The sequence below is a fragment of the Pyrus communis genome, chromosome 9, assembly GCF_963583255.1.
Source record: "Pyrus communis chromosome 9, drPyrComm1.1, whole genome shotgun sequence".
In the NCBI taxonomy this organism is placed as follows: Eukaryota; Viridiplantae; Streptophyta; class Magnoliopsida; order Rosales; family Rosaceae; genus Pyrus; species Pyrus communis.
Genome location: NC_084811.1, coordinates 26,645,419 through 26,666,825, shown reverse-complemented (window position 1 = coordinate 26,666,825; position 21,407 = coordinate 26,645,419). Strand labels below are relative to the sequence as shown.

The window sequence follows — 21,407 nt, the reverse complement described above, 5'->3', positions numbered from 1 at the left end:
AACTTCCCAGTGGGTCACCCATCATTGGATTGCTCAAGCCTCCTTCTCGCTTAACTTCGGAGTTCCTACGGAACCCGAAGCTAGTGAGCTCCCAAAAGGCCTCGTGCTAGGTAGGGATGAGTAAATATATTTAAGGATCACTCCCCTGGGTGATGTGGGATGTCACAATCCACCCCCCTTAGGGGCCCGACGTCCTCGTCGGCACACACATGACCAGGGTTAGGCTCTGATACCAAATTGTCACATCCCGGCCCAGGGTGAATCACTTCTCGGACCTGCTCCACCACCGTAGCATGATATCATCCTCTTTGGGCTTACCATTCCCTCACGGTTTTGTTTTTGAGAACTCACGAGCAACTTCCCAGTGGGTCACCCATCATGGGATTGCTCAAGCCTCCTTCTCACTTAACTTTGGAGTTCCTACGGAACCCGAAGCCAGTGAGCTCCCAAAAGGCCTCGTGCTAGGTAGGGATGAGAATATATATTTAAGAATCACTCCCCTGGACGATGTGGGATGTCACAAGTTAAATTTCTATTTTGTTTGCTCTTTGATTATGCAATTAGTGAGACTGCTAGTTTGATTCAATGTTTAAAATATCTGTATCGGTGGAAATATTGATATGCAAAATTTCTAGAAATATCGGTGGATATATTGATAGCAAGTCGATATTGGTTGCATTCAATGAAAATTTGCTCAAAAACTGTGGAAATTTGAATGAAAATTTAGGGAATGTCAAATATTGATTTAGACGAAATATAAGAGTTAATTTGATATTTAACCCATAAGTCTGAAATATTAACAAAATCTGTCGATTTTACTCTAAATTTAAAAGCTTCTATGATATTTTTCAATATTTTTTTACAGAAATATCAATCGTAATGAATAAATTTCAAACACTATTTGAATCTTACGTACTTGTAGCATAAGTAACAATCGTCCTTGGTATTGCCAACAATGAATACAATCTTAAGAGTTCTAGGAAGTAGAATTTTTTCGTCATTCTCTTGTAAAAATAGATTAAGTTAATGTAATTTCTTCACATGGGCAACTCGTTGCAATTTACTGTTTTAGCTTAGGTCACAAACATTTTAATTAGAGACATGGTTTGACTTTAATCTTGTATTCAAACTTAAATATGAAGGATTTGTTACGTTTAGTATTTAGTCTCAACTCACCTAAAAAGAAATGATTGAATGTAATTAAAAATTCTTTAGTTATAAGTAAAGAGTGATACCATATACGTCCACCTATCCTATTTTTCGACTCACTTCATAACTAAAATATAAATGACAAAATTGTATAAATTGGTTAGAAAATAAGACACAAGTATAAACATGGTAAGCGGTAGAAAACTAAGAAAAATATAAGAAATCATTTTTACTCAAGTTTTCAGAAAAAGAAGTTGAATTTGAGTGCAGAAAATTAAGCACACTGCTCTAATCTCTAACTACGTCTAGGTTTGCAATACCTTAATTTTAAAACCGACCCACGTCTCTTGTAAACTTTGAGCTTATTGTAATTAAATATTAACATAGTCCATTAATATGCTAATATGACCAGCCGCTCAAAGAAGATACCAGTTTTCCATCTGATCCTATCGTCATGCTTTGCAGAAGTTAATTTGAAATGACACTAACGCCCATTAGAGCAACAAAATGAACCCTTGTTCTTACTTTCTCACTATCTCTCGTCCTAATTACTTTTTCTGCCAATAGCTTTGACAATCTCAAAAATCACCCCATAAAATCTAACTAATTAATAAATCATATACCACGACCCCTATATATACTAGTTTGAGCTCCAACCATTGTATCGTAATAAATCTTCAATTTTTAACTATTTCAAATTTTCTTGCTCTACTTTCTCTTCATATTTCTCCAGTTCTCCTACTTCTTCCTCACCTGCATTTCACGTATGAGATTTCCAGGTTAGAAACAACGATTTCAGATATCAATGTCTTGGATCGGTATAAGATTGTGGAATTTTCCAGTAGTTAAGAGTCTTGGTGCATCATTAGTTGAACCATGCCTCTCAGATCTCTCCAAAAACCCTTGAGTTGACTTGTGTGAGGGCAAGCTATGTTCCTCTGAGGGATTGTCTGAGACCGGTGCCGAGCTCGGTAGTAGTCTGACTGCAAGAAGAAAACGGTCGGTAAGAGTCTAAGAGACAACAATTTCAGATATCTGCTCATGCATAGTTGTTTACATTCTTTAACGTACCACAGCTTTCTTTTGCCAAAGTTGTTTTGCGTTGAGTTGAACTAGTAGATTGGATAAGTGCAAGATGATTGGCTAGCTTGGGATAATCTGTGGAGTGGGTTTTTGGGGACCTCTACGTTTTCGAATCTGGATTTGTGAGCAAAAGAGGAGTGCCGATTACTGCAGTCCCCAACGAGTTTTGAAAGAAAAACATTTTCCTAGTTCCTCTTTTTGGCATCCTACTTAGGGATCTTCCCTTTGTAGTACGTGTTGTTAGAGAAGTATTTTGCGAGAGAATTCTTCAGTTGGGAAGCCGAGCATGTCGAATTACCATAGAGACAGGCCGAAGGTCCCTTCCAATAACACTGATATTGTCTTTATCTTAGTAATTACTACATGCACAATCCATCAAAGTGTGAAATTTTATTTCAAAAGGCTCAGTATTAGTTGAAGTGGGATTAGGATATTTAAAATCTTCTTTTCTCAAATATACGGTCGATGTGAGATATTTTGATGTAGATGTAGGAAATTGTGTCTCTATTAAGGTTTTGGAATGATAGGTGGTGTGCGCACATAAGCACAAATGAGTACGAGAACAATTGTGAGTGAAACAAATAACAATAGCAAAAGATAAAGAAAGGAAATCAAACAAGAACATTAAGGGTGCATTTGTTACACCGGACTGTCTCGGACTGGACTAGCTTTAGGGACTAAGCTGGACTAGCTTTGACTAGACTAAACTGGACTAACTTAGTGAAGCGTTTGGTGTAGTGTCGGACTAATAAGCTGGACTCTAATATTCTATTTTTAAATATATATATATATATATATATATAGAATATTTTATCATTAATTTAATGTAATCTACCAATTTATTATTATTATTTTATCATTTGCCCTTTCGCTAGAATCATCTTCTTCCACCATTTTTATCTTCGCACATTGCCTCCTTCCCCTTTCCATTTTTTCTGCCTTTTTCTCCTTCATTTTCTCAGTACCACTGTCTCCCTCCCCTCTATCTTTTTTGTCCCGTTTCACCCCCATTCACTACTCTACTTTCCTCCCTCTGTTACACACGCGATTGGAATTATCATCACAAGAGACTTGCCTCCCAAATTCTCAATTCCCCAAAAAAACCCCAACTCATCCCTCTCAAGCTTAGGATCGCCAATTCGAGTGGCGGCCATGGCGATTTTCCCGTTCAGCTCCTTTTCTCTCTTCCTTTTGTTTTTTTTGTCCAAATCCCTCCCTCTCTTCCCTCCGGCTCTTTTCCTTTCCAATCACTGGGTGGTAATCGGAACCGGGTTCTAAGAGTTTTAAGTCGCGGGGGCTGCAGTCAGTGAGGAAGGCTGCTTGCGACGGATAGGGAGAAGACAAGAGAGCGGCAAGATCTAGTCCTGGCTAATACCATACTTTCAACCGGGATTAGTTATCGCCAGTTAGTGAGGCCCGGAGTCGAGGCGAGTCCGAGCTAGCATCATTAAAGCTAAGCCTTTGCTGCGCCAAACAGTGGATTACACTAGCTATTAGTTTAGTCCAATCCATTGAGAGCTAAGGATGTCAAACAAACAGGCCCTAAGGCCTATACTAATTTGGCGTTAAACTTTACGTGCAGTTTGAAGAGGATGCAGTGGTTATTTTCCTATGATGAAAGAGAGCTACGAGGCAGTACCTTCTGTATGAAACACTTTTAACTTTATAAATACATGTCTCTAATAAAAGTATTTCTAGTAAAACATATTATGAGAGGCTTTTGGTTGATACAGATCATAATTGAGGTGAAAGGCAAATAAACGAATACAGTGTGCCAGAAACGAAAAGTGATTAAATGTAATCATCATCTACAACTAAAGTTTGATTTCTTTAAAAAAAAACAATTAATTAAAGTTTGACTTGGGGATCTGAGATCACATTGCTATATAAAATGTCGGTGAGGGTGAGGGAGAAATTAAGAGTAAAGTTATTCATATTATATTTTTATACCATATTTTCATACCATCTTAGATGTCATTTGATGTGATTGTCCACATCATTTCAATTAATCAGATTTTTAAATTTAGTTCATTATTTAATAAATTAATAATTAAGAAAAACTAGTTAATTAAACGATGATTGTGGTATACAAGGAGTCTTTATTCTTCATTTCCTTGGGTTTTGCAAATTTTTCAAATGATGTGGTTGTCCACATCAGATGTCATCTAAGGTGATATAAAAACATGATATGAATAACATTACTCAGAAATTAGTTTAGCTTTGAATTGTATGGTGGAAAGGGATCATCTCCGGATCTCTTCCATTAAATTCATTCAATCATCTAATCCGGGTCTTTGAAATTTGATCAAATGATTAAAATTATTATAACTTTTAAAAGAGCTTCATGTTTGTAGCAGTTAAATCAAATTTTAAGAGTCTGGATTAATTAATTTGATGGATTTGTTAGAAGGGATCCGAGACTGATCCCTTTCCTTGTATGACTTCGGCAAATGCGGCCAGATTCAGCTGGGAGGGACGGAATAAGAATAGCGTACATGCACGCACGCTAGGTGTCGGTAGTACTTGGAGTTCTTCTGCCTTTGCCCTATCTCTATCGAAACACGCACATCCAATAAGATTTACAACTTGCATGATTTGGAATTTTTTGCTGTCTCGTGGTTTTGAGTGAACTAAAATCAATGCCCACGCTCCTTTTACTTTCGTCGGGGGCAAGTGAAGGTCACGTTTTATCATGTCACATGGAGATCTATTACTGCAGTAGGGCAGTGTGAGTGTACCGCATGGCCCTGTCTTCGTCCCTCGCTGCCGATGCTTGGGCTCAAATTGCTTGCAGCAGTAGTCGTTTTCCATTTATAGACATTTTCATTTGGATTCTCCTACTTAAATCATCAACTTATTTATACTCAGTCCAAATCAACGGTAACATTCACACTTAAGCTTTTTTTGAGTGATTGGGAGTATTAGGTATTTTAAGTGTTTTAACGGTTAGATTTTTATTTCAAACACTCGAAGCATCCAGTACTTCAAAGCATTCAAGAATTTTTGTACATATGTATATGTGTGCAGTTCTATAAAGGAAGGGATCTTCATTTATATTTCTTCAAAAAATAAGGATTAGTTGTGGGACCAATTCCACATCGAACTTCATCGATGCGAACCGTCTATTTTGTTTAGTCTTGATTCATAGACCATCTATGCAAAAATTCAATTCAATTTGAAATCATAATGTTCGTCAATTTCTTTGAACTCAATTAGATTTCTCAAATATTTCCGATTTGGCTAATATTTTGCAAAGATGATCTATAAGATGCAACTTGAAAATAGACGGTTCATATCGTTAAAGTTCAATGTGGTGTGGGCTCCCACAACTAATCCCTATATATAAAAAATAGGAATTCCTTCTTTTAAAGAATTTGTATATGTGTGTGTGTGTGTGTGTGTATATATATATTACATACTGGGAAGTTTTCCAAACCCAAAACCTCAGTTAAAGGAGAGGTATTTTCTTGCCATTGATTCACCACATGTCAAACTTCTATTATGGCTGAGGAGTTCATCTTTTGAACATGTGACAAAAATTTATTGGATGGGTGATGCTACTAAAAATTATATGCTTATGTTGCAAGAGAGAATCTCCCCAATCAAAGGCGATTCCAAGCTCCTCATTGTGTGCATCTAATGTTCTACTGGAGAGAGTCAATGAGGAGCTTGGAATCGCCTTTGATTATGGTATGAATCACCTTTGATTACGATAAAATATAACTCTTGAAATCGATATTGAGCTATTATGAGGGTGCCTCGAAGTAGCGATTCCAGACCATAATCAAGGGTATTCATCGCTTTTGAGAGTCAAATTTTATCTTGTTTTTAGAGGAAGCCAATTTTGTATGGATGCTATTTCTTCTCTGCCGTTCCCAAATGAACCTAAAGTTACAAATTCTTTCTCGTCGTCCTTGGGCTGTGACCTTGGCTTTTAGCTTTGTCCTAGTTAACTCAAATTGAGCTTGACCATTCATATGAACCTAGGATTCTGATTCACTTTGAGTCAAATCCAATGCAAATATCAAGGACGAGATATTTGACAGTTTCCTCTGTTGTTCGGATGATAGGTTTTCAGCTCTTAGAAATTGTTGAATTCTTTTGTTTCTGCCGTTGGTATAAAAATAATATATTGCTTGTGGTCTGTTGTTATGTCAAAGTTTGGGAAGGTTGTCCTTCCTTTGCAGCCCTCCCAAAACAAAGTTTAAATGTACAGTGCTTTTTCATAGGAGAAAAACTTAAAACTTTAAAGGCTTTACGGGTCAACAAAATAAAAATATGTGCAAATTTTTATCTATATGCCATCGTTTTTTTTGCCTCAAATGTTACGTGACGATACAATCATACCATATAGGTTGCGAGATGGTAAAAATATGTCCTAGACCTTGAGTTGGTTTGCAGTTGCTGCTTCTTGTTTCTGCAAGAAAAAGGCTAGGATATGGGGGTGGGTGTTTGTGTTTGTCCTTTCTTCCTTTGAATCGAGGGTTGGCTCCTGTGACATGCACTGAAGGACTAATCTAGCATAATTCCTTATATAATTACGAAAAATACATCATTACAGACGTATAATTTGTTGAACAATCAGCAAAATATCCATTAATCTTTTCTTGTGCTTATTGTTTTAAATACTAAAATAATGATACGTGTAAAAGATGTCTTTATCTATTTTAAAGTTGCGCATAGATTTTTCATAGCAATTATTCTAGATGCAACTGCGAAATTGACCAAAAACCATTACTGATAGTAACCCTATTTTGTATCAGATTGATTTTCGACATAAAATACCTAAAGTCACCAACTCACCTTAGAGAATAATTCACGGTTGGTGATCAATGAGACTACAAAATGGAAAAGTTGCCTTTTCAACACCAACCGCTGGTTGCTCCCTTTTGGTTTTACTAAATTGTCCACTAACCCAAGGGAAAATGCATCCTCCAAACTCTTAACACTTTTCTAAATTTTCATTGTCTGTTTTGTGTTTTTATATTTTTAATGGCGATATTACTATTTAAGTTATAAAAAAAGAGAGAGACAGTTTGAATTTAAGATGCAATGAATACATAATAATGTAATTACAACTCATATTATAAATGAAATAAAGAAAGAACTAGCTTTGAGTTGGTGATAGGTGTTTCTATTGGCTGGAGGCATGCTCAAATTCAACTCATGTGAATGCGATAATAATATATACTCATGATTGAGTTTGATATGTGTGTGTGGCTAATTAATAGTGGTATACAACTTTGTTGTGAGTGTATTAGTTCGTTAAATATCTTCGTAAATATTATTCATTGGCGAAAACCTAATACTATTAATGAAATGGACTCTTCAAACTAGAGCGTTTACTGGCTCATCTTACTTGGAAATCCCCTCATTAATTGTTTTATGAAAAGTTAGTGCTCCTTTTTGAACTTGAGGTTGCTCATATCATTTGAAGGATGATAGAGATGGTCATAGCGAATGCATCAGCTACATCTCAACATGACAAAATGCTAACATTCGTTTTTTTTTTTTTTTTTTTTTTTGGGCCCCCCCCCAACAACCAATAGAAAATGATAATTTGGATGCCACAATGTTCATGCTTTGGGCCACATGGAGTTCTCTTCCATGCTCAATGCCCACCACACTTAAAGGCCTAAGGGTGGCCTTGTTAGACAATGAAATCAATTTTGAAAAGATTATTGTTTTGGTCCGATGAACTATAATAAACCCATGCATGTTGAGTTGGATCACAAGTGTAAGGTGGCTTCCAAGCCAAGGAGGAACGGAAAGGAGGCAAAAACGCAAAGGATTTGCAGTTGGGAAGGTGATAATACACTAGGGGGGGCGTTTGTTTTGCCTCACTAAAGTTCATTGGAATGGACTAGACTAAGGGTTAGTCCAGTCCCTTGTTTGGTAGCAGCGTGGCCTAGGTTTAATGAGACTAAGGGGGACTTGCCTACGTTAAAAGCTTCACTCACCGGTCCTAGCGAGGCCCCCCAAAGTTAGGCGGACTGCTAAGAACTTTATGCAGCTTCGCCGTTCCCATCTACTTCGTGTTCCTCACTTCATCCCTCTGCTTAGCTGTTGTGCACATCTCGGCTTCTCGCTGTTCGGAGAAACCCAAACCAAAACTACTTCTTCCTCACTTCGCCCTTCTCGCTGCGAGCATCTCAGTTTCTCGCCGTTCGGAGAAACCCAAATCAAAGAGACCACTTGAAGATCGCCCAACAAGATCCATAAGGAAGGAAGGTCGTTGTTTGGAAGCTCTGATGCAAAACCTCTTATTCAAATTGCATAACTCCAATCCTTTGAATCTTTGCACCATCTACAAAGCCTTTTCAAGAAACAAAAAAGAACAAAAGAGCAAGAAAAAGTTCGAATACCCCAATTCCTTGAAGCTTTGCACCAGTTGCGATGCAACTTTCCCAAAAGAAAAAAAGGAACAAAAGAGCAAGAAAAAGGGAAAGCATTCGAGAATTCTAGAAAAAGTAAAAGAAAAAAAAAATTTATTATTCTACTTCTTAGTCCGACACTGCACCAAACACTTCGCTAAGTCAATCCAAATTAGTATAGCCTAAGCCAGTCTGACTTAGTCCCTGAAGCTAGTCAAATCCGAAATAGTCCAGTGCAACAAACGCACCCCAGGTGTTTATGTCTCATCTGATTAGGTGTAATTTTTTTTTCTATATCGAAAAAATTCTCTCGTACAGCCAAGATTTCTTAGAAAAAAGGTTGGGGAGGTTGATTAACAAGTGGATCACAGCGGGTGACCGATCACAAGTATTGGGCTACTAGTTTTTCGATAACTCTTAACAGAAGTTATAAGGGGGGAGTAACAAGGTTTGATCCGAAGGGTGTGAGAGTGGTTGTAGGCACAATTAGCCAAGCCACTATCAGCTCTTGTGTGGATTATTAAGGGCCTGTTTGGTATCCTATTTGAAAATTTTTTATAATTTCTCAAAACATTTCTTAAGAATTTTTATTGAAAACAATTTTCTTTTAAGACTCAAAAACTTGTTTGGTATGCGATTTGAAAATTTTAAATCTTACAACTTAAACCGGACAAAGAGATCCAAAAAGAGGGGTTCGAGAGAGAAAGAGGAGAGGAGGAAAGAAAGTAAGAGATGATTGGAGGAAAGGGAAAGAAGTGAGAGGATCGGAGGAGATAAAGAGAGGAAGAGGAGCGAGAAAAAGAACCGAGAGAATGAAGATAGTGAATTAAAGGAGAGACGAAAAAAATAAATAAAAAAGGAGAAGGGGGAGAGAGAAAGAAGAAAAGATAGATAGATAGATTTGGAGTGAGAGGGAATGAGGGAGAGAAAAAAAATGAGTGAATTTAAGTTTAAAAACTCTAAAAACTCACTTTTTGTGTTTTTAGAGAATATGCTATATTTTTTAGTTAGTCTTGAGTTCAGTTTTTTAAAATAGTCCTACCAAACAAGTTTAAGGCCTAAAACTTGAAAATTGTTTTTGAGTTTAAAAAGTTGGATTCAAGCAGAGTATCAAATAGGCTCTTAGGTTTTGTGTTTGTTTATCTTCTTTGCAGGTGATTGCATGCATAGTTATCATAATCCATTGACAAGGAGATGTTATTGAAAACTTCTCTACAATCTCTCTTATCTCCCAGAAGAGATTCAGTATCCTTTCACCTGTAATTTGGTAAATGATGATATTTTACTGCCTGCTTATAAGATTTGTAACCGAACAATTATAATATGTATTAGGGATTCAAACAAGCAATATATATACTACAAAATTTCGTTCACGAATAACTCATTGCTTACAATGTCATATGTTGTAGATCAAGTGACAAATGTACAATACAATACATCCACTTACTAGCATATATAAGGAATTACAATCAATTTTGATACACATCAAATTTGTTTTAATAACAAAATATACGTATTTAGGTGTTTTAATTTAGAATGAACATACTACGTACGAATGAGTCAACAACTTCTTCCGCACATACTTTCAGTCAAAAGCATCAGCATTGTGAGCTCTAAAATGTGAAAACCCTAATTCAAAATACCAATGCACCAATATTAGTTCCAGCTTTACTAGCTAAACAACAGCCAATGGCATCGAACGATTGAAGCTCCCATGAAGAGTTCTAGCTCGACTCGATTTCTTCTTCTTCATTCCTCCTTTGATGATCTCCTCCTCTAGTCCCATGGATTTTTTCCCAAATGAAACTGAGGCCTGGGTCAAGATGTGTGCCATATTACTATTGTCTTTTGTTGCACCTCTATGAATAAGTATCCTAGTAATGCCAACATAGTGCAAAGACTCAGCAATCTGCACTGCAGTCACACCTTTGTTAGTTTGAGCTTCAGCATCAGCTCCTTTCTTTATCAACATCTCAATCACATTCGCATGTCCCGACTCCGCTGCACAGTGCAACGCAGTGTATCCATCCTCATCTTTAGCATCCATATCCACACCCTTTTCAAGCAGTGTTCGAATGACTTCTATCTTCCCTTTGAAACAGGCTCTATGGAGAGCAGTCCACCCATGTAGGTCTCTTCCATTGATTGCTGCACCTGTCTCAAGCAGCTTTACAACTGTTCTTACATCTCCCTTCCTCGCCGCTATACACAAGCTATCACCAAGTCGAAGGGCATCAAATAGTCTCGTGTGTCCATTCTCCGCTGCAACATCATAGGCTGTTAGACCGGCAAAGTTTTTTACATCTTTATTCGCACCCTTTTGCAGCAACAGCTTCACCATGTACTCGTCCCCTAGGCTTGCCGCGGTATGCAAAGGCGTGTCACCATCTCTACAATCCCTAACTTCAGCTTTAGCCCCGCTTGCCAGTAAGAGCCTCGCACAGTCCCTTCTTCGCTCCTCAACGGCAAGGTGCAAAGCCGTGCTACCATCCTTTGTCAGCGCATCAACATTTGCCCCTTTGATTATAAGAAGCCTCAGAACCTCTACGTGGCCTCCTCCGGCTGCGAGGTGAATAGGTCCCCAAGTGGAGGACTCAGATCGTTCAGTGCTGGCACGTCGAGCCAATAGAAGCTCAACTATCAAGGCTTCTCCTCTTGAGGCTGCAACCTCAAGCGGAGTAGATCCTGACCGGCTTTGAGCCTCCACATCAGGCTCAAATTCAAGAAGTAGCTGGACAAGGTCAGGCCGGCCTTGAGCAACCGCCAAGTGAATCAAAGATTGGCCCTCAGAATCCACAGAATCGGCGGCTCTCCATGAAGGTTCACTCTTCTCAAGCACTTCTCGAATATCATCCATCAAACCATCGGACACAAGTTGTGCCAAAATAGGTGAACCAACAAACATAATCTTGACACCACTATCTATGAACACTTGTTTCTTCTTTGTGGTGAACCAATCGTTTGGAACCGCATCGAATGTCGAAGAAGACACTTTTATCGCCGCTCCAGGCACAACCACGCTATGCAAAAGGAAGGAATCATGGCAGTAAGGAAAGGAGTCCGGGAGGCTGGACCCTGGCGGAAGATGGTAAACAATCTCTACGGTCAACTTCTCGAGAGGAGATATGATCCCGGACTGAGGCCTCACCGTGTAACGATTCTTGATCAACGCTTCGAGCCGGAAGGCAACCGGCATGGTGTACATAACGTTCCGTAAAGTGAGCTGGCCGTAGCATTTCTGTCCCGGTTCGATCCGTATTGCAACAAAGTTTGATGGCTCCAAACTTATGAGCCTGTCCATCTTTCTTTGATTTTCACTTTCCCTTCAAATCAATGGGTTTTAAGGGTTCTTAAGATGTATAGAAAAAATTAAGACACATGAAATACTGAAGGAGGAAGTGATATTCGAATGTGAAAGTATTGGGTTTGGTGGGTGTAGTTTAAGAGAAGGGAATGCGAAAGCCGGCTTGATGAGAGAATGCCAAGTGGGGGGTGTAAAAAACAATGCTGACTTGTTCTATTAGTCGTCTCAACTAGAAAGAGGATAACTCCTAAAACCAGAGTTGTATGAACAATTTTTTTTTTAATACAACAGTATATATTTGCACTAGAGAACTGAGATTTTTGGACTAAATCACACAATAGGTCGTTAAAGTAATTCGGTATCAAACTCGTAATTTATGAGAGTCGAATCTAAAACTTTCCAATTACAAGTAAAGAGAAATATCACAATACTGTAATGTTAGATAACAAGAATTTAGTCACCTTAATATTTGAGAAGTGATTTTTACAGAGTCTTATTCTCCCCCAACACACCCTTATCATTTTTTTTTATTTATAAATTTGGGGCATAGAAGGTTAAAATACTAATTGTTTAACAAAGTGGGATCAATGAAGAAGCAAACAAGATGCTCTCCATCCAACTGAAAATTTCTAGGAGTACAGCTATAAACTGTTTATTAAAACACAATTTTCTTAGTTAATTTCATTTAAAATTAAAATTAACAACCCTATGTGAACGTATAAGTTTTATTACAAGAATATTTTCTTTTTTTCTGATAATTTTATCACAAGAATATTACTGAGTAAATATAAACAATTCTTCTTGTGCAGCGACTCAATCCTACTACCATGTACAAACAGGCACTATGAACCTTTTCAATGGATTTTGTTTCAATATTTCTGCTGGCAAGACAACTAGCCACAACAACAAATTGCTGAACATTGACACCTGGCATCATTTGGTTTGTGAAATGGTACGAACCCTACCCTATACCTCTTGTCATTTGCTCTATTTAAATCATCGGCCTTGTCTTTGGCTCTTCAAATTACATAACAGGAGTTACAGGACCTTTTCTACGATTGCGATGTTGCAGCACACCAGCCAACTATAACTGGATGAAAAATAGAACTGTAAAAGGCTCATTGATTGAATCACTCGCGCTGTTGCAATCATACATGCAAGCATGTATGAGTTGTTTTTCTTGTCAATTAGAGCATCCGGTATTTATAATTAACGGAGATGGAGATTCGGGCTTAGAACTTCTTCCAATATTGTAAAGTGAAAAACCTTTTAACTTCATTTACTAGCTAATTTCTTTTAGCCATTTGCTCTATTTAAATCATCAGACTTGTCTTTGGCTCTTCAAATTACATACAGGACCTTTTCGACGATTGCGACGTTGCAGCACACCAGACAACTATAACTGGATTATTTACCAGAAAAAAAAGAAAAAAAAAACTGTAAAAGGCTCATTCATTGGATTACTCGCGCTGTTGCAATCATACATTCAAGTACGATGAGTTGTTTTTCTTGTCAATAGAGCATCTGGTATTCATAATCGACGCAGATGGGAGATTCGGACTTGCTCTTTTGGTTGTTAGTCTCAGAAAGAGACAAAGTACGAACAAGTTAAGTGACAAAGGGAAAAGAGAATAAAATAAGAATTTTCAGCATTTTTTTCATGCATATGCCATTCAATGAAATATTTATGTTTAATTTAAGAATTTTATGTCAATTTTAGTATGACAAACGAAAAATCAAATTTTGTCCAACTTCATAGATAGTTTCTTCAATTTTAAAGATTCAAAGTGTCATTATTTCCACTAATTTCAATATTTTCATCGTTGTTGCTACAATAAGACCTTTCAATGAAAATAATAAGGGCCCAAAATTATAAACAGTGGGACTAAAAATGCATTACATGATCATCACAAAATTATAGACATTTGCAATGACACTTCTTAAGTAGAGATTAGCAATTTTTCCACGCACAGCTTGGTAATGAACATGTGATGCATTTCTAATCTCTACTATTTACATTTTGTAGTACAATCATTTGGCCTCAATCTCTTGAGACTTGGAAGTCTCTTAACCAATCAAAATGTAAGAGTCTGTTTGGTGAGCTGGATGAGACATGTTATTAGCTTTTAAAATGGATTTGAGGCCAAGACCGTTGTTTCATGCATTCAAAGAGCATCATGGGTTGGATCATTTTGAATCCAAGTCCAGACTAGCACAGGATTCATAACCTGTTGGTGGACACAGGATACAAAACCATCGCGCCTTTCCCATTCTCTTTAACCAATTCAATTTTGAATTCAATCAATCATATTGAAACACTCTATGTATACACCAAACACTAGACACAAAACCCATCCAATCTAATAGATAGAGAGATCAAATTTTGAGAGACCGCATTGTATTAGTAATCACCACATTTATTAGAAAAGTCGTACAATGTAATCTCCTAAAATATGACTTCTCTATCATTACTCTTTACAACGGCATAACCACATGAAGGCCACAATACACCTAGGCCCCTTCTGCAGCTCCACCATAGCATATAGCATTTTGCCCTTACAAATTGTTAAAACATGCACCACACATGAAATAGCAATTGTGTTGAAAACTAATTCTGTCCTGAAATAAGTCCCCTGTATAGTGTCTTGCCACCATATGTTTTTAATAATTAGTTTTAAGCTTATAGTATAATTTTCTTAATACTGATATCGCATGAAAACTCTAAAGATTCTTCTCTTTAGTTTATAATTCTTTATGTCAACGTAACTAGCACCACATGTGTTTTTCTTCACATAAAAGTAGAAAGTCTTACATTCAACTCATTTGAATGACTAATGTGACACCAAATTATAATTATGACATGCCTATTATGTGCTTAACCTAAATCTCCCCTTAGTGTAAAATAATTTTGTCTCAAAATAATGATTGATGCCAGTACCAAGAATAAACCTTTCCTCCCATATATTTTGTTTAAGAGAAATACTTCGGAGACTCTTAAAGTGCGACTCTTCATACACTCTTCGTCATCTCATGTTTTTGACACAATATTTTATAATATTGACACGTAAATTATGCAAAAAACATAAAATGACAGAGAGTTCGTGAAAAGCTCTACTTTTGAGAAAATCTACTTGGCATTTCTCTTTAATTAATTACGGCCTAGCCTACGTGCCCCTAGCCTTGATTTATGACTCCGCCGACTCTTTATGTAGACATGACAAGTACAATTATCAATCCAACCCCGTTAACCTGATATTGGGGTCAACACCTAGTTTATATACCTAGCATCCCTTCCCAATTTGGAGGACGGGGATGCTTCCATGCATGTCACGAACATAATTTTTTTTTTTTTTTTAACAAACGATATTATGTACACTAAGGGAATGAAGGAATGGGTTAAGCCTCATAATTGATTAGCAATAATGTGGTTCAAATTCGCCTTTAGCGAGAATTGAACATAAAACCTCTCACTTACAAATAAAGAATGTGGTTCAAATTCGCCTTTAGCGAGAATCGAACATAAAACCTCTCACTTACAAATAAAGAAAAATATCATAAGACTGTAGTACTAAATGGTCAAACACAACTATTTATGTACGACTTCTTTCATTAACTTGAAAATTTTAGCCACACCAAGATGAAGGTACGATCAAACTCCATTGAGAATTTGTAGTTCCATGTTCAAATAAGTCATTCCATGCGTCCGAACTTCCATCCAAAGATCGTTTCAATTGTAACACGTGCACGATGTGGTTGGACACATTCCCTTAAGCATCAAGGGAAGTGCATTCAAGTAATTCTCCACTAAATTCGAAGGCCCTGGGTAGTGGTACGACAAGTTTTAAGGTCGACGTTGATGAGTAGCCCTCCTCTGTAGGTTACACTGTGGTTGGTTTTTGGTTCAAGTTGGAATTTGCACTATTGAAATCCTCCATAAGATCCCTCTAAAAGGGCTTATACATGTAGGTAAGGGAGAGAGAATTTGTTTTCATATTCTCTCTTTTCCTTCCTTCTACCGTTGATACAGATCCAAACCGTTCATTTCTTTCCATCGTTATTATCTTTATTACTATTACCAAATCAAATGACCGTAAAATGATGAATCCTCTCTTTGGGTGTCTATCTTGTACCAACAATAGCTCACACCTTCTCAATGCCACCGCATTTTCTTTCCATAATTTCTTGACTCGTTATGAATTGTGAGATTCTTCTTTGCTAGTATCTCGATATGAAGCAAAAGATTTGGAGTTCCCGAATTCCCTAACTTGTATCAAACGAAACGACACAGTTATGATATGGTGTTCAACAAGTATTTGATCTTTTAACCCCTTGATAGCTGATACAACTTGGTTCATCCCATGGTACGGATCTCATTCAAACCTATTGCTCTTTCCAATTCATCAAAATGTAATCCAGCTGTGGTACATTGAAAGCATAAACCCAATACATTGAAAGCTCAGCACGTGGCCTGGGCTTGGGTCTAAAAATCTTAGCATATGTTGGCCCAGAAATTTCTTTTTTATTAAAGCCCATCATGGCCGGCCAAGCCCACAAATTTTGTGGCCCCTAATTGATGGAGGAGAAAGGAGAGCAAAAGAAAAATTGGAAACATTAGTAGGAGAGTTTCACATTTTTGAAAGTTTTGAAAATAGTTGTTAGATCATTTAACTTAATGAAATCTAACTTAAATGTTACTTTTATGTGCATATTGGTATAGAGATTTTAAACTTTGACTTGATTTTAAAATCAATTTTCGTTATTTTGAAAATTTGAAAAAATCAAAATTAATTACCAAACGGAAATAAAACCTAAAAAAAATTATGGTTACCAAATAGGTCGTTTAATTAGAAATGCAACATTTCAGCCACTCAATATTACGATTTGGTTGTATTTGTGAAGTAAAAAATAATCAAGAAAATTATGAAGGCGACACGTGTACTTTTAGGTGAAAAGGACAATATTACCCTCAATAGCAGACAATCATAGCACAATCAAGATCAAAAGTGAGCAAAATAGGTATTTATTCAAAACATATTTTATTCATCCTCATCAAATCCTCCCCACAAGGTAACTTTCAATTATTCATTTAAAATAGAATTAATTACCTAAATTAATTGATTAATTTTTTAATTAATTGCAAGATATTATTTTGACATAATATCTTGCAATTACACTAAAAAACCATCATATGTGGTCGGTTCTGTAACTTTCAATTATTCATTTAAAATAGAATTAATTACCTAAATTAATTGATTAATTTTCTAATTAATTGCAAGATATTATTTTGACATAATATCTTGCAATTACACTAAAAAACCATTATATGTGGTCGGTTCCCATCTCTCCAAAGGGGACATACCACACTCCTATAAATATCACATCATTTCTCCAAAAACCTAAGTCTAATTATCTTCTAAAATTCTCCAAATTTCTCTAAACACTTTCTCTCTCAAATTCTAACTTTGGCATCGAAGGTTCTTCGGTCAAAGTCCTCCCATTCATCGTGGGCGCATGAGGCTCTTCACCTTGACCTAAGGTGTTAATTGTTTTGCTGATGCATTTTCGTCCAAGAAGAAGAAGACGGAAATTTGCATCCACACTTTACTTGAAAGTGAGAGGTCTTATGTTCGAATCTCGTGGATGACGAATTCGATACCAAATTAGGTTGCTTATTATATGGTTTAACCGAATTCTCTATTCTCTTAGGGTAAAAATATAGATGTATACAAAAAAAGGAATGCAACCTCTCAAGTTGCAGTTTGTCTTTGTAAGGACGTGTCACTTGGAGGGATGCAAAATGATAAACAATATTTTTGCTTACAATCCTATTTATGAATGTGTTTAAATTCTAAATTTGTGCAATAAATTTTAATATTTAAACTTAACTAATGATAATAAATAGAGTAGTCTGCTTCCTCAAAATTTAAACTCATAATAAATAGTAATGAGTGTTATCACCACTTAAAAGGTGGTGAGCCAAAACGCGCCCAACCTGATGTATTGATGTGTCTCTCTGCAGTTCTATAGGAAGCCATTGCATTCAAGTTTCTTGTTGCAACTTACTTGAGAGAGTTATATGAAAACACGAAAGAACCTAAAAGGATCTTATTGATTAACAAGAAAATACAAACAGACCCAAATATTATTAAATTAGTTAAGATTTTGAAGATAGCAAAGCAGGACATGGATCTCTAAGGCCAAACTGAATCCACAGAAACTCTTGACTCCAACTGCAGATCATCATCCACCAAACCCATCTTCTCACTGTATTTGCAGCTCCCATTTCTAATCAGCGGTTTTATGGCGGCAGTAAAAGAATTAGAAACGGCGGAGGCGGCAGCTGCTGCGGCAGAATCAGAACAAGAAGAAGAAGAAGAAGAAGAAGGGGGAAGTACCCAGAAGTTACTTGGACCCGTGTTGTTACTGCTGGGACGCCCTAGTACGGACAACAGAAGTACAAGAGAAGCCATTGAGAGTAGAACTAAACTTGTTGTGCTTGAATTGACGATGAAGTTGAGACGGGGGCGAAAAAAAAAAAAATATATATATATATATAGGCATTGAGCTGCAGCCCACTGGTTTAGGTTGTTTTCTTGAAAGGAAAAGGAAAACAATGGGTAGGGTCGCTGTTTTTTTTAACCCGGTGGGTTAACAGGCAGTTGAAATGTCTCTGTAAGTTTTTTCGGTATTAGAAATAGATAAATAACAGTAGTTTGCCATAAATTATCTCTTTTTTTGTTTAAAAAAAAAAAGATAATGTTAGGAAGATCACATATCTAAACTAAATTTATAAATTAAATAATATGTCACCAATAAAAATAAACATATTAATAAACACTTAAATAATAATTCAATTATCAACATTCATATAATTTACTTTAAAATTTTAGTCTCTTTGGTATTACCGTGTTGACGTATAGTTGGTTGCATGTATGGTGTACCCTCCCTCTGATCTTTTTCCGTGTTGACGTATAGTTGGTTGCATGTATGGTGTACCCTCCCTCTGATCTTTTTCTTTTTCTGTCTTAATTTGGTGGTTTTGTTCAACTAGATTGACACCTATACATAGATCTTACTTTTGCTGCTGCGAGTTGTTGCGTTCTGTGTGCGGATTATTTATTGTGGCTTCTTTTGAAAGAAACTGCCAACTCCTTCCGACATTTGTTTTATTTATTATTTTTATTAAACATTTATTTTAAAACAAGCGACATTAATTGCATTAATAAATTACAAATTTGAAGGAAGAGAATTTAAACTTTACAAAAAAAATAAGTTAAAAAAGAAAAAGTTAAACTTGAGTGCAAGGAGTAAAGCACACCGCTCAAGTTAATTTGGCTAAACCCAGTTGATATGCCGATTTGAAAATTCAATTCACCTGTCATTTGTTATGAGTATAAAAAAAAAAAAAAAATTTCTCTACCTTTTTATGAACAAAAATGCACGTATGTTTTTTTTTTTTTTTTTATGTAACATATGGGGTGCTTTTTGGACAAGGATTGCCTGCCCTTCCATTTCTGGTACCCTCCTGTTTTGTGTAGTTACGGTTAAGTCACGTCAACATTTTATATTATTTTTTTTATAAAAATAATAAGACAAAAATAAATAGTAATATAAAATGTTAAGGGTACGAAAGAGCACCGAAAATGGAAGGACAAACAATTCTTGTCTGTGCTTTTTAATACATAAATTAACATATTCGATGATCCGCTCTCTTACCTGTAGTTTGGATCACCATAAAAGAGTATTTATTACTAATATATATATATGTATATATATATATATATGTATGTAAGGACTCCTTTCCTATGGGAAAGGGATTTTTTCCAGATTTACTTTGTGAGGATCCTCACATCCTAATCGTTCATTGTATATCGTGCAATCAGTTTTCGTCAGATATTATTTGTATATAATTTTAAATTAAAAAAATCAAATAATTTTTTATCGCATGATACACGATGATGACTAAAATATGAAGATCCCTAAGATTCCCACAAAGTGGATTTGAATGGGATTCAATTCCTTTCCTATAAAGGGATTTGTAAACATAATTACTCTTTAATGTAATTTACAAAATCCTTCACCCCCATCACACGGCATAGACTCAAAAGTGTTTGACAAAAAAATAAAATAAAATAGTGTCTGGGGTCTAAATTTCATTGGATTTCTTTTCTCTTAGAGTAGTTCTACCCCTAACACAAATGTGCCAGCATCCAATGCATTTATCCATTCAGTGAATAATGATAGATCCCAACGAAATAGGTCAAATGTATCTCCATCCCTAAAACTAAATAGCCTAGTTAATTTTATTAAAATATTATTAATTTTTATTATATAATAATAATTTAATTTTTAATTCTTCTTCCCACTTTTCTCAAAAGGGTCTCTCTAGGCTCCTTATTTTTCTTCCCTGATATACACAAGTCCTTGTTTATATATCAATTGGGTTTCAAATTTCAAATTCCATCCACTTTGTTTCTCTGTAGAAACATCAACTTCCATTGACAAAGGCCATGGAATCTTTGATGGGACATCATTACTGTTGCAGAAAAGAAGCCCCCTCCTCATACCCGGTTCTGGTTTTCTTGGCGGTGGTTGCGGTGCTTCTTCGAAACCCTGAAATTTGAGATCAATTGGGGGCTCATAGCCACGCCGTTGTTGTTGCTAGCGGTTGTGCATTGGTTGTCGTTAGAAACTCCCAAGGCGCCATGTTTTGTGCCTCCACCGTGTTGCAAGTGTAGGCTCGGAATCAACCTCAACGCCGAGGAACTCTGCACCAAGAACCCGGAATCAAACTCAGCCTTGAGGAACTCTGCACCAAGATCTCTCTGCGACGCGTTGATTGTGAGGGAGGTTGATGGCCCGGCTAATGTCAGATGACCCGACATGTGGGTCTGTCGATTTTAGGCCGGTCTCTTGCCTGGCTTGGGTTGGGTGCTGGGCTAGAGTGGATAGCCTGGTTGTCGGGCTAGTTTTTTGGATGGGTGTTGGCCTATCAGTTTTTCGGTGGAACTGCTCTTATGTAACTGATATTGAAAGAGGGAGGGAGTTGAACCATGACATTAAGGTCTAGGGTAAATTGATTAACTACTTTGGGCTATATACATATTCGGCTTTTTTTTTATTTTTTTTTATTTTTTATTTTTAAATTAACTATGAAATTGGCATAACTTATTTGGTTTCTGATTATAAAATTGATAGAAGTTGTAACTGAGTTTATTCACTGTAAATTACTTTGATCATTCTGTGAAAAATATCAATATTATCATTAAATTGTCACGTGAACGACCATGTGACCACCTTTTAAATGTATTTTTGTCAAACCAACCCCTTCACTTTACTACAGGAGAATATTGACAAATTTTTTACGAAATGACCAAAATGATAAACTGTGAACAAACTCATAGACCACTTCAATTGATTTCCATAGTGAAGAACCAAAATGAAAACTTTTGTGCCAATATCAGAAGTCATTATAAATAAAAAGCTTACATATTCAT

General features: G+C 36.4%; 1 protein-coding gene across 1 annotated transcript; it reads right to left on the bottom strand.

The window, feature by feature from the left end:
• Nucleotides 1-10,281: 10,281 nt before the first annotated feature.
• On the bottom strand, nt 10,282-11,907 carry LOC137744830 (protein VAPYRIN-like). Its single transcript, XM_068484639.1, has one exon. It carries the CDS (start codon nt 11,905-11,907, stop codon nt 10,282-10,284), a length of 1,626 nt encoding a protein of 541 aa, XP_068340740.1.
• Nucleotides 11,908-21,407: the final 9,500 nt, after the last annotated feature.